Source organism: Chelonia mydas, chromosome 5 (genome assembly GCF_015237465.2).
Source record: "Chelonia mydas isolate rCheMyd1 chromosome 5, rCheMyd1.pri.v2, whole genome shotgun sequence".
NCBI lineage: Eukaryota > Metazoa > Chordata > Testudines > Cheloniidae > Chelonia > Chelonia mydas.
In genome coordinates, this window is record NC_051245.2 from 101,805,999 (window position 1) to 101,820,631 (window position 14,633).

Below are 14,633 nucleotides of genomic sequence, written 5' to 3' on the forward strand. Positions count from 1 at the left end.
AGGGACTGACATTGCCTATGGGATCTTAGGGATTGCATTTGGCAGGAAATAGATACTAGGCACTTTGGAGGGTGTGTGTGTGTGCGCGCACAATTAAGCTAATTGCTGGTTCTCCCAGTGGCTGGTATCCAGTGTAGATAAAAGCTAAAAAGGGCCATCTCCCAGGTGGAAATGAGATCCAGATTTTACTGATGGACTTTGTGCCTGTAAAGAGAAGGGGAGACCTGAAGTCTTTTCAGAATGAGGTCCCTCTTGGTACCCTCTACCCTCCTGGTGGTGGGTAGGGCAAGAGAATTCAGACTGAGTCTAGTCTTAGGAGCAGGCTGAAGAAGGTATACCTTGAGTTAATGGTTATATATTGGGAGCTGAGTAACCCCATAGTGGACCCAGTTAAATGCTAGGTATGTAAGAGGAGGTGTATAGTGCCTGCCCCATTATTAAATTAATAAAGTTTTGGTCTGCCATTTAAATCCACTGCTGTATCTGTCTTTCAGATGTGCATGTCCAGATCAATGGGACTATTCACATTCTTAAAATAATGCACATCCTTAAGTGATTTGCTGACATTGGGTGTAAGGCCTCGATTAAGGAAGGCATTTAAACACGTCTAACTGTAAGCACATGAATAATCCCATTGTCTTAAATGGAGCTATACATATGCTTACAGTTTGGCACATGCTTAATTACCTTTTTGAATCAGAGCCTAAAAGGGGAGGAACGTATGGCTTAGACAGGCAAAACCAGTCAAAATATTTAGTCTTTGCCAATATTCATTTTGTTTAAGTTATTCAGAAATGGCATTCTTTGCCATTAAAAAAAAAAGATTTCTCAAGTAGGCAGTTTTCTCTATTACAAATACATTTCACAGTCTGTTATACCAATTTAATAAAGTGGATGAAACCATTTTCTTTCAACTCACTGCTATCAAACACTAATAAATGTTTCCTTCAAGCTGTTTTCTTTATACTAGTAGAACTAATAATAAACCCAATAATAATAATACCAAAGGATCATGAAAGAGGTCTATTCCTATAATCATTTTGATCACCATGATGATCTTTGCTTGTAATCCCATATAAGAAGCCAATTATACTATATATGGGTAAGGAATTCCTTTCACTACTCCTGCTACAACATTTACCACCTCCAACATGAACTATTCTTTTAATTTTATTGGGCGTAAATTGCCATTGATGTAACAGCTTATCCTCAGAATTGGGTGTGTTGCACAGGCAGCAGTAAATAAAATTCTCTCCCGTTTCTATCAATATGTTTCAATCCTGACCAGGAGTCCCTATGCTTATTCAGTTTGTGATTCTCTGCTGAAGTACCTAACAAGGATGCCAATTTGGGGGATGGGGAAGGGTGGTAGTTTTTTGTAGTATGGACACTTGTCTGCTAGGGCATGGGCTAAGAACAGCTCATTTCACTTAGGCCAAAGAATACCCATCAGATGGTAACATCAGACGACTTTCTATTTTTTGTCAGTTTATAAAAAAAAAAGTAATTTTTAATTTTTATTCCACATGAAAATATTTTTTACCTTTAAAAATATGATGAATTTTTTCTAAGTTTCTTGTGAACAGTGAACATGACACCCTGAGTATTTTGTTGGGGAGTTGCATGTCCTATGGTCTCTTCCCAATGGAGCTCTTCAAGACAATGACATTCAAGTTAGCTTCAGAAAGAGATGTTCTCACTCGCTCTTCTGTCTTGGAAGCAGGAAGCCATGTAACTGTCAACTATAAGTAAGTCAGATGGGAAATGAGGAAAGAACACTTTAAAAACCCCAAACCTTCCAGATTATTTATCAAAGCAATGTATTTCTTTCTTGGCACATTTTGGGGAAAATAAATAGAAATGTTTTGCAGCGTATATCTGCTTTCACTGTCTAATATGATGCTTTCAAATGTTTCTAGCCTCCAGTGTCTAGAACCGTAAGTCTTCAGGATTTCCCAGCAAATGATGAAGGCTTTAATTAGCATATTGATAATCCTGCAAATATTATTAAAATTCTGCTGTTTTCTCATTTTAGATAGTGATAAACTTTTTTACTTTTACACAAATGTAATGCGCTTCAGTAGTAGTATAAAACAGCATCAAATATTCAAAGATTATTAAAAGGGAGATTTTTGTACCTCATTTAGGCATAATTTATTATAAAACTTTTCTTTTAGAACATTATCATCCTATCATTGGATATTTTTTCTTGTTGGATTTTTTCTTTCAATAAATCAATGCTGATTTAAATATTGGCCCTTTTCCAAATTACTTGAAGACTTGATGCCTAACAGCAAAGACAGTAATCTTTTAAAACTGTTCCTTAAGCAACCATTTGTCATCTCTGCATAGCAGTGTAGCTTGCATTCAAAGGGATTTTGTGTGTAAACTAGGTGATTAATTCAGTGTCACTTGTCCTTATGTAATGCATTTAGCTCTTAATGATGAAGGCTATTCCAGTGGACACTCTTTTGCACCTATCCAATATCCAGAAGGACTATCAGTGCTTTTTTGTAACTACTCCGTGTTATTGATCCGTGACTCTATGAATGAGGTAAGCTGGCCACAGTAGAATAAGAGCTTAGTACAAAAATAATACAGTGCTCTCCCTGGAAAAAGAAAAATCACATCAGATAATTTTATTTCTAGGCATCAAACATCATGAAGTGCTGTCACTCTAGCACTTTTGATGTGATTGTGACCTCGGGACCTCCTCCTTTAATACTCTGAATGATTTTCTCCTCTGTATATTAGCTCCACTAAATGGGGAGAATTATGAATAACATCACAGGGTAGGTATTTGGGTGTTGTACAGCAGCACCTTCTATACAGAAGTAGGGAATTCAGTTAAACTGCAGACTTTAAAAATAGCTATTAAGGAAATTGTACTTTTAAATGTGTAAGGATTGTTCATTTTTGGGAGGTTTCAGAAAATAATTTAACTAAAACTGAGAACGACTGATTTAAAAATATATATGCTTAAAAGAAGTTTCCTAAAATAATGCATTTAATATAACCTGTCCTTCCCTATCTATATATATGAAACTGGTAATCATGCCCCTCCAGCCAAAGTATCAGACAGAAGCAGCTGCAATGACTGCATCCCAGTGTATGGGGGAAATGAGATACTGGGTTGCCTAGTTGATTGTGCACTGCACTGGGACTCAGGAGTCTTGGCTTCTAATCCCAGCTCTGCCTCTGGCCTTCTGTGTTACCTTGTGCAAGACACTTTACCTCTCAATTTCTCCATCTCTTTTGTAAAGGGCTTTGAGATCTGCTGCTGAAAAGCACTATATAAGATCTTAGTATTAATATATATCAATGTTATGTGTAGAATAATGCTGCGGTACTAGCAATGAAAACTAGTATCATGAAAGTGTGGGGTATGACATGTCTTCTCTTCTACTCTTTTGAGAGCAGTGCTGAATTCTTGCATTGTGAGCTGCCATGATTCTAGTCACACTCTTTCTTCTGATTCAAATTGTGTTAAAAATTTCATTGGAAAATGTAGCAGAGCAAAATGTAAATTCAGAAATCTTTCCTGGAGTTGTTTACTTGAGACAAAAACTAGTATGACATTTATCACGCTAGCAGTCATCAAAAGATCCAAGGAATTGCATTAAAAGATAACATCCCTGAGTCATAACAACTTCAAGTGTTGAAATATCACATAATTTCCACACTCTAGATCTGGGATTTGGTCAGTAAGAGAATTTTCCTTTGGGTTAGGCTTTGGTTGACGTACCTCAAACAAAAAGTATTGGCAAAAACATTTTCTTCATGGGAGGTTAATTTCTACAAAACCAGTTTTTAAGTTGCTTTTTCATGTTTGCAGCAATTTGCCACGACTGTATAAATGTCTGATTTCAATGCAGTTCTGGCTGCTGCCTGAAGTAGTTTCCTGTTCAGTTTTTTTATGTTACGCTGGATGTGTGTTTTTAAAGTGTTGAAAGGAAAGCAGGGCGTTTTATGACATTTCTAATCCCCTTTTCCAGTATAGGTTTTATTATTTTCAAGGAAAAGAAGGATGGGGTAGAAGTGGCTGGTGGATGGAGGAGAGAGAAAATATACCTGCAGTACACAAAGGCTGTGTGCCTATTTAGCAGTCAGTTACAAGCAAATTTAATTCCATCTGTGGTTAGACATCCTGTTCAGTTAAAAAGGCATGATAAAACGAGTCATAGAGGACTAGAAGGTCAGGCCATACAGTGTTAATTTGTTTTCATTCTTTCATTCACCTGAAAGTTTACATTAGCTATATGGCTTAGTTTCACTTATCCATTGAGGCATTTTATTAGATACAACATTAAGACATTTCATGGTTTTTCAATTTTGGAGAATCAATTTTTTAGCTAAAAAAATGTGTTCTTAGCATGAATGGTTCATGTGCTGCAGGCTTGTTGATTTACATATAGTCTCCTAATATAAAGATTTTTTTGAGTTTCAGGTACAGTAAATTTGCTTTGAAGATAATATTTTAGTATCTGTTATTTTAAGTGAGAGAATCTTACTTGCAAATTCATTACTATTTATTTCAGTGTTTTTAAAATATAAGTTCAGTTCAGATCTCTGTGGGCACATAGAGACTTTATCAAGAATAGCAATACATTAAACAATTTGGACCAATGACCAAACTAAAGTCATTGGTTTGATAGAATTATGAAGTAAAATGCCTTGGCCTTTGTTACTCAGGAGGTCAGACTAGATGACGATAACACTCCCTTCTGGCCTTAAAATTTAAGGGTATGTCTACACAGCAAAAGCTGTACTTGGGCTAGTCTACCTGAACTAATTTGAATTTGGATAGTGCAGGAAACAGTAACAGTGAAGACAACATAGCATGAGCTTTAGTGTGGGCTTAGTGAGCTGAGAACATAGCGTCCATCCTGGGCTTTTACTACCTGGGCTGAAGCCCATGCTCTGCTGTCTTCACTCCTATTGTTGCCCATGCTAGCTGGATTCAAACTAGCTCAGGTAGGCTAGCCTGTGCATAACTTCTGTTGTGTAGACATACTCTAAGAATCTAAAAACTGCTCTCCACTCTTTTCAGAACAAGCATCCTCACATTTCTCACTCAATCCTTTCCAATTGTGTAAAAGCTTGGGAGAATAGGTAGATTCTGGAGCAAGAAAAAAGTGATATGGTCTTTTTCTGCCTTCCCTAAGGGTCTGACATTCGTGTTGAAAAGGAGTGGTGATAGAACAGAATGCTGTAATCCCCTCCCCCCCTACTAAAAACCCTTGGGGCAGATGAGCAACCACTCAAAACTACTCATTGAGTTCCCTCAGAGAGAGAGAAAATAATGCAAAAAGGAAAGGAGTACTTGTGGCGCCTTAGAGACTAACAAATTTATTTGAGCATAAGCTTTCATGGGCTACAGCTCACTTCATCGGATGCTATTCTGAAACCAGAGAAAATAATGGAGCCATTCAAGGGTAATCCAGTCTATCTGTTGGGTTCAACAGTACCCTCATGCTTAATAATAACAAATGCAGATAATGGACCAAAAAGAAACAGCATAGATGCTTGCTTTTTGTCTGTTATTAGTAGGAGTTCATCAACCAATGAAATTTCCATACTATATGTATGCTAAATGGGCTGTCCTCACAGAACTGTGATGAATCCAGGTATGGCTGTAGTTGCCCAGGTAATATTTTCTGTATGACCATTCCTCCCAAAAAAGGAGTTTCATATTCAAGGCTTTTTCTACTACAAACTACGGCAAATCATTTAGTTTGTCACATGCAGTATGTATTTCTGATTTCTCCCCCAGTGCACCTGCAGGAACGACATGGTAACAATATCCATGGATATCTTTGTAAGGAAGTTTCAACCAGACAGATATCAACTGTGGAAACAAGGAAAGGATTTATATACCATTGATCACCTGAAACCCACGCCTGAAACAACACCTGAGGTAAAGGCCTGGTTGCAGAGAAGAAGGAAAACAAAGAAACCTCCCAAATGGTAATTGGAGTTGTTCACCTTCCATTTAATTAAAGTTAAATATGTTGTATGTTTCCATTTTTTTCAATGCCCTTTTCTCTGACATTCCATTAGAGTTGTTGATTTATTCTAGTCACAGCTAATTTAGCTCTTCTTATAATTTAACCATGAGCTTGAGGCCAAGAAAGTCATAATTCATAGTGATTGTTTAAATGAAAAATACATTCATTTTGCAACATGAAAGGAAAATGCATAGCTGAAGTTTATGCACATGGAGAGGTGGCCATTGCTTCTAATGCAATATTTAAATCTATTCCTTTGGTGAGGGTGTGTTCACTGGCACTTACACTGTGTGTAACAACATCTCCAGCTAGGAGATCAGGAAAACATCTGTAGGGAGTGGGCTAAATGCTATTCATTAGTTAGAAAAGAGGGGTATAAAACAGGTGCAGAACTGTAGCAGCTGTGCACAACCTCTAGCAATAGACTTAACGTTCACTAGCTTGTAGCCTAGGAGCTCTATAGAGAGATAGCTATTTGGCAGACTCTCACAATACCACTGCCAATACCTGCTATATCTGCTATGGATTGTATAGGTGAGTGGCAGCCTGTGAGTCCCCCTCCCCAACAGTCCACGCAGCTGGACTCTCGTAATGGTAGTTGCGGGTTTTGGCAAGCCGGGGTAATAAATTAGTGTTAGGATATAGATATTTAGGCCTGTTTTTAAAGTATAGGCCTTTGCAAACAGGTCTAAATATCTATATCCTAACATGGATTAACAGGTTGGAATTTGGCATAATGAAAACCTTAACCCAATTGTCAATGCAGACTTTACTGACATACCTGAAAAGTTAACTTTTTGAGTTATCATTGACGCTATCAAAGTTTTGACTTTTGATATTTTTACAGCTGGATCCAGTGTCGTCATGCAGATAGTGTATTTTGGGGGAAAGTTTTCTTTACATGCAGCATTTCTCTTCTGTTTGCACTTAACAGAATTCCAACTGATTTTCCTATTCATTATTGCTTTGAGTTTTAACTGCTAAAATTGAGATGAGCTTTGCTTGTGTCTTGTCACAGCAGGGCACAATTGGATCAAGGATAATACTTAGTCCTTTAATAGCACTTTTAATCTTCAAATCATTTTTGCAAACATTAAATAATTAAGGACGATGCCCCATTGTGACTACATATTGGCAAGTGAACACTAAACTGTGAATTTCCTTCTTTACTTTTTAAATGAATTTACTTCTCTTAAAAGGTGATGTGATAGCACAGGAGACCAACATTCTCTGCTTATCCACTGGATGAGTAAAACACTGGCAACGGCATTGTGTGGTGGGGGCACCCCAGTTTGTTGTGTAGCCCCCACCCAAGGCTTAAATGTTCAAACTAATACCACCTTACTCAGTCCAGGGTCCAAACAGCCACCAGTGTCTTAGTCCCCAGGTTCCTTTCTGGCCCTTGTAGTGGTTGCTGGTGCTTGGGCACAGTGCAAGCTTGGAGTGATGAATCCCAGTCTCTGCTGCCTTGCCTGGTGTCCATGTCCGCAGTCACCATGCTAGTCAAGGCTTCTTTGCTGGGTCTAGGCTGCTCCTTCAGCCTGGCTGTAACCTGGTCCTTGGGCCTCTTCTCTACCCCCAGATTCTGGAGTGGCATTCCTCTTCTCCAGTGACAGGTGGGATGGCAGGAGGAAGCCAGTTATGAGATTTCTTTCCAGTCCTCTATCCAGTCAGGGTTCTGAGGCCAGTACCCCTCTCTCTGCTTTCCCCTTAATGAATCAGGGTTCATGGGGGTAGGGGCTTCAGTTCTCGTGGAGGGTGGAGTTACTCTCCACATGAGTTTCCCCATATTGTTCCACAAATGTGCCTCACCCCTGAAGTAAAGGTTCACATCTAGGGGTGAGATGTTCATTTTCCATGTTGACTCAACCGTTAGTCTGTTTCCTGAGACTCCCAATAAATATGCCACTTAATGTCTCCGAAGTGAAGAGTTGCCCCTGACCTTCCTTGGTCCCTACCCAAAGGGCTGAGGGATGCACACATACTCCAAGCAGACTTTTCATGTGTGTATCTGTGTGTGAGAGAAGACGTAGTGGAACATTTTCAAACCTTTATTGTAGTTTGATTTGTGGGATATTCAGGAGTGTGTGAATGTGTTGTTAGCTTATCCAAGCTGGTTTTCCAACCTATAGTCTTCTATGAAAGTCCTTTTAAAAACCAACCATACAAAATCCCAGCAATTCAAAGTTAAGTTTGATATTCTTCCCTTAACAAAAAGTAAATTAGGCCCTGATTCCTCAAATTACTACATGCTTTAGTGTATCCTTATTCATCAAAGCACCTAACCACATGTTTAATCTGTTTGCTGAATTGGATCCTTAGTTTGGGGACTTTGGTCTAATTCTTCTTCTTCGAGTGCTTGCTTATGTCCATTCAACTTAGGTGTGTGTGCTCACCACATGCACTAATGCCAGAAATTTTTCCCTCAGCAGTATCCGTAGGGGACCAGCTCCGGTGCCCCCTGGAGTGGTGCGCACATGCCACGGTATATAGGGCGCTGCCAGTTCCCCCCACCCTCAGTTCCTTCTTGCTGCCAGTGATGGCTGGAACTGTTGCTGCTTCAGTTAGTGCTGTTGCTGCTCATTCGTACAAACTAGTTATCTCCTGTATTAGGTTGTATATAGTTTTCTATTAGTGTTTATAAATCCCTTAGCTATAGTTAGAGACTTCGTAGGTCCCAAACGGGACTTTGCCTTGGGACGGGGCATGTCCCTAGGCTTTAAGCCCTATGGTTGCTGCAAGAGGCCCATGCCCGTTAGTGATCCACACAGCAGCTGTCTGTGTTGCTTGGGTGAAGGCTACATTAGTGAGAAGTGCAAAATTTGCAAGTCCTTCAAGCCAAGGACTAAGAAGGAGCGTGATATTCGTTTAAGAGCGCTGCTTATGGAGTCGGCCCTCACCCTGGCACCGGAGCAACGCTCCAACTCGGCACTGAGCACCGTGACCTTGGTATGCAGTACCCCACTGGGACCATCCCCTGGCCAGCATCTGTCCCCATCCGTAGCTCCAGCCAAGAAGGTGGGGTGAGGCCGGTCTCCAGCCTCCCACAAGGGAAAGGATAAGACTGGATGTGAGCAAGGTCCCAGGCCGGACAACTCTTCACCCACATCAGGATCTCAGGCCCAAGCTCCGGTGGAGCGATGTAGCCCAGCCCACTCCCCACCAGCTACCCTGGATAGCAGCAGAGGCCTCCATCAGTTCCGGGTGCCATCCACGCCAGAGGCCCTGCAGGCAGCGCAGGAGATCATGTCTCTCTGGTGCTGCCCACACCGACTCCTGTGGTTCCCTGGTCACAGGGTAAAACCACATTTGGACTGCTTTGGTCCCCACCTCAGCAGCACCATTCCCCATTGTGGGGGACATCCTGCCAGCACTCACCTTCCCTTAGCCGCCACACATCTGACCACGAAAGGCAGATGCAGCGCAGCCCCATTCAGTCCCCGGACCTTGGACATGGGCAGAGAGACTCAAGGCGCAGCTTGCTGGCCACTGGGTGCAGACCTTTGGAGGAACATACCCCCCCGGGAGGAGTACCTTTCCCAGCTCCCAATATCTCCGAGACCACAGTACCGCTCCAGGGACCTGTCGAGCGACTGATTCTTACCATTCCTCAGACCGTCGCCGATCCCTTAGGAGGGCATCGCTGTGTGCGAGTGCTTCCCAGTGCGGGCTCGTTCCGACTTCAGGTCCCACTCCTCATCCCGGTACCGCTAGTCAAGTGCAAGACATAGATTGCTGGCTCCAAGCCATCGCTGGCTCCAAACCATCCGTCAAGTGTCACCAGTCCCTAAGATCCAGCTCCAGATCAGACTCCAGGTGGAGTGACCGGCACCAATTGCGACAGAGCCATCCCAGTTCCTCTCCATCCTGGTCACCTGGGAGTGACCACTCAGAATCCAGCCCTGGTTCAGGGCGAGGTTCCCTGACAGTGGGACAAGCTCCAGTACTGGCTACATTGTTGGCCCCAAAACCGGTCCCGTGCTCTCAGGCACAGTGGCCAGCGCCGTGGTACCCATGGAACCCGTGGGGGGGGGTCACCCAGCTCTCCCAGGCTGCCCGCTTGGTGTCCAGAGCCTTGGAGAGACCAGCTACCTCTCTCTCCCGCCCTCCTCTAGTGCACGAAGCCTTGGGCGCAAGCACCCTGCAGGTCCAAGAGGGAGCAGAAGAACAAGCCATTGGGCCACCAGTGGTTGTGGAGGACCCTACCGCACCGGCATCTTCCTTATTGTCGCCAGACGAGGCTATAATGGGGCCTCCTCTCCTGGTTCCTCCGGATGACACTAAAGTGCACCAGGAACTATGTAAGAGGGTCGCTGCCAACCTGGTTCTTCAGGTGAAGCAGCTAGAGGAGCCCTCGGACTCTCTCTTCGATGTCCTCTGCTCCATGGCACCGGCCAGGGTGGCTCTGCCCCTTCATGATAGGGTCTCTAAGATCACTAATGCCCTCTGGCAAACTCCCTCCTCCCTGTCACCCATCTCCAAGAGACCTGAGCGCAAGTACTTTGTGCCATCCAAAGGCCACGAGTACCTGTACACCCACCATGCTCCCAACTCCCTAGTGGTGGAAGTGGTTAACCATAGGGAGCAACAAGGTCAACCCAGGGCTACCCCTAAGAACAAAGAGACTAGATTTGTTTGGGTGTAAGGTTTATTCGTCCTCTAGTCTCCAGTTGAGGGTGGCCAACCATCAAGCCCTCCTGGGACGCTATGATTTTAACATGTGGCAAGCCATGGCCAAGCTCAAAGGCTCTCTTCCTGAGTCTTCTAGGAAGGAGTTCTGGGCTACTGTGGAGGAGGGCATGACTGCGGCCAGGGTGACATTCCAGGCGGAGGCGGATGTGACAGACACAGCCGCCCAAACCATGGCCTCAGCCGTTGCCATGCACCGGGCATCCTGGCTGCTCCTCTCTGTCTTGTCCACGGAGGCTCAGCAGTCGATGCAAGACCTTCCCTTTGATGGGCAAGCCCTGTCTGCGGAACAGACGGACAATAAGCTCCATGGCCTCAAGGACTCCCACACAACCCTTAAAATGCTGGGCCTGTATGTTCCTGGCCATGCCCACAAGCAGTTTAAGCTGCAGCAGGCTCAGGGCCAGGGGAGACGCCCTCGCCAGGAGCCTTCCCATAAGAAATCCAGAGCCTACAAGAGGCGTCTTAGCCAATAGCCTTCACAGGCCTCTCAGTCGAGCTCAACCCACAATAAGAAGGCGAGCAAGTACTCATTTTGAGGGTATGCTTGAGGGCAACCTATCAGACTGTTTCCAGGATCCTCCCTCCCCTATTTTTGCCAACCGCCTTTCCTCCCTGTGTGGGCATCTATAACATGGGACCAATGGATCCTCAGTACAGTGGTGCGGGGTTATACCCTTCAATTACTTTCTACCCCTCCTTCCCACTCCCTCTCCCCTTCCCTCTTCAAGGACCCTTCTCATGAGAGTCTCCTCGTGCAGGAGGTAGAGGGGTTACTGCAGTTAGGTGCAGTTGAAGTCGTTCCTCCAGAGTACAGGAACAAGGGGTTCTACTCCCGCTATTTTTTAATCCCAAAGACCAAGGATGGTCTGCAACCTGTCCTGGACCGGCGAGACTTGAACCACTTCCTAGCGAAATTGAAGTTCCGCATGGTCTCCTGGGCCTCCATTGTCCCTTCCCTGGATCTGGGAGAGTGGTATGCTGCCCTCAATCTGAAAGATGCGTACTTTCACATTGCCATCTTCGAGGGACACAGACGGTTCTTCCGGTTTATTGTAGGTCCCAACCACTATCAGTTTCTGGTCCTCCCATTTGGCCTAGCGACAGCACCATGGGTATTTACCAAATGCGTGTCGGTGGTGGTTGCTTACCTCAGACGTCAGGGTTTCCAGATTTACCCATACCTCGACGACTGGCTAGTCAAGGGCAGCTCCAGGTCCCAGGTCCAAAGGCATGTCGCGGTGCTGTTAGCCACCTGTCATCACCTCAGTTGGTAAATGACAAAAAATCCACGTTAGATCCAGTACAGAGGATAGAGTTCATCGGAGCGGTGCTCGACTTGACCTGCACCAGGGCGTTCCTGCCACTGGAGAAATTCAGGGCACTGACGGATCTCATCGCGGAGGTCTCCGCATTTTCCCCTGACCACAGCCAGGGTTTCCCTGCACCTACTAGGTCACATGGCAGCGTGTACATATCTGGTGTGCCCTGCCAGGCTCCAGATGCAACCCCTGCAGCAACGGCTGGCGACGGTCTACTCCCAGTCCAGGGACCACCTGGAGAAGGTCGTTACCATTCCTGCAACAATACTTACCTCACTGCGATGGTGGACTGACCCCGAGAAAGTCCTGGAAGGAGTTCCCTTCGTCAGCCCTCCTCACTCAGTCGAGTTGGTTTTGGATGCCTTGGACCTCGGGTGGGGGGTGCACCTTGGTACACTCCAGACCCCAGGTGTGTGGTCCCCAGAGGAAACAATGCTACACATAAATGTCAAAGAGCTCAGGGCGGTGCACAGTCTTACTACCTCACCTGTTGGGCAAAGTGGTCAGACTCCTGACAGACAACACAACCTCGATGTTCTACATCAACAGACAAGCGGGAGTGCGATCCTTGGCCCTCTGCCAAGAGGCACTCCGTCTTTGGGACTTCTGCATCGACCACAGAATCCACCTAGAAGCGTGTCACCTTCGCCAAGAACATGCTAGCAGATCACCTAAGCAGGGACTTCTCCTCTCACCACAAGTGGGTGCTATCCAGCATGATCTTCCAGAGGTGGGGAACTCCCCAAGTGGATTTGTTTGTATCAGGCAGAACAGGAGGTGCCACAGGTTTTGCTCCAGATGGGGTCTGGGCAAGGGCTTCCTCTCCAACGTCTTCCTCCTACCATGGGCAGGAAGCCTGATGTATGCATTCCCTCCAATTCCTCTCATCAGCAAAGTCCTAGCGAAAATCAAGAGGGACAAGGCATAGGTTATCATGATCACCCCGGCGTGGCCTCACCAACACTGGTTTGGGATGCTATCGAGCCTGTCAACGATTCCTACGTGGCCCCTGCCAAACCGACCGGACCTGCTGTCACAAGATCACGGTCGACTCTTGCACCACAACCTCTTGTCCCTCCACCTCACGGTGTGGATGTTGTGTGGCTGAACCCTGAGGAACAGGCCTGTTCGGAAGGGGTCTAGAAGGTCCTCCTTGAGTGTAGAAAGCCCTCAACTAGACAGACTTACCTGGCAAAGTGGTTGAGGTTCTCCTGCTGGGCGGCCGAACGGGGCATCTCCCCTTCGCATTCTTCAGTGCAGTTGATCTTAGACTACCTGCTTCATTTGAGGAACCAGGGCCTGGCACACTCCTTTATTAGGGTGCAGCTGGTGGCCATTTCTGCCTTTCATCCGCCCATCCAGGGGCAGACGGTGTTCTCCCATGACATGACGGTCAGGTTCCTCAGAGGTCTCAAGAGACTTTTTCCTCAAGTTTGGCCCCAGTCCCTCAGTGGGATCTCAACTTGGTTCTGCCCAGGATCACGGGCCCGTCCTTTGAGCCTGTGGCCTCGTGCTCCCTGTCTCACTTATAGTGGAAGATAGGCTTTCTTGGTGGCGGTGATGTCAACAAGGTGAGTGTCTGAGCTGCGAGCCCTGACCTCAGAACCGCCATACATGGCCTTCTGTAAGGACAAGGTCCAGCTCCAGCCCCACCTGGCCTTCCTTCCCAAGGTGGTGTCTATTTTCCACATGAGCCAGGACATCTTTCTTCTGGTCTTCTGCCCTAAGCCCCATGAGACTAGTGAAGAGAGGTGCCTTCATGCTTTGGACGTAAGAAGGGCCCTGGCTTTCTACCTAGATCGAACAAAGCCTTTCTGTAAGTCGACTCAGCTTTTCATCTCTACAGCTGATAGGATGAAGGGCCTCCTGGTGTCCACACAGAGGATTTCTAACTGGATCACCTCTGGGATTTTGACCTGCTATGAGTTGGCGGGAGTCCCTCTGCCGCCAATCGTCAGAGCCCATTCGACCAGAGCGCAGGCAACTTCGGTGGCCTTCCTGGCACACCTCCTGAGCCAGGACATCTGTGGAGTTGCAACGTGTTCCTTGGTGCATATGTTCATAGCCCACTACGCTATCACTCAGCAGGCCAGGAACAACACTGGGTTCGGCAGAGCAGTGTTGCAATCTGCACGTCCATGAACTCCTACCCACCTCTGAGGGGTACTGCTTGGGAGTCACCTAAGTTGTATGGACATGAGCAAGCACTCAAAGAAGAAAAGATAGTTACCTTTTCCATGACTGGTGTTCTTCGAGATGTGTTTCTCATGTCCATTCCACAACCCGCCCTCCTTCCCCACTGTCGGAGTTTCCGGCAAGAAGGAACTCAGGGTGGGGGGAACCGGCAGCGCCCTATATACCGCATCATGTGTGCGCCACTACAGGAGGCGCCAGAGCTGATCCCTACGGATACTGCTGAGGGAAAAACTTCCGGCACCCGTGCATGTGGCGAGCACACACACACACTCCTAACCATAGGAAGACCCGGGAGCTTGGGGTCTAGGCAAATGTGCTAAATGTCAAGAATCAGCTGCATTGCTGGAGCTTTGTGTATAGAGCTTGCAAAGTCCTTGTCCTGCTCTGTGCTTGACTCTGGTCAGTGCTGATAGTTCAT

The 14,633-nt window shown here is 45.6% G+C and overlaps 1 protein-coding gene across 25 annotated transcripts in view; it reads left to right on the forward strand.

Moving 5' to 3' along the window:
* Positions 1–14,633, forward strand: part of KDM4C (lysine demethylase 4C) — a 446,017-nt gene that overhangs the window by 235,343 nt on the left and 196,041 nt on the right. For all 25 annotated transcript variants that reach the window (XR_006291311.1, XR_006291312.1, XM_043547717.1 and 22 more), the window contains one exon: positions 5,774–5,967. Coding sequence is in view for 23 of the 25 variants with exons in the window: in XM_043547717.1 (XP_043403652.1) it covers positions 5,774–5,967 (194 nt within the window). In the remaining 2 variants the exon portion in view is untranslated. The remainder of the gene's footprint in view (positions 1–5,773; positions 5,968–14,633) is intronic.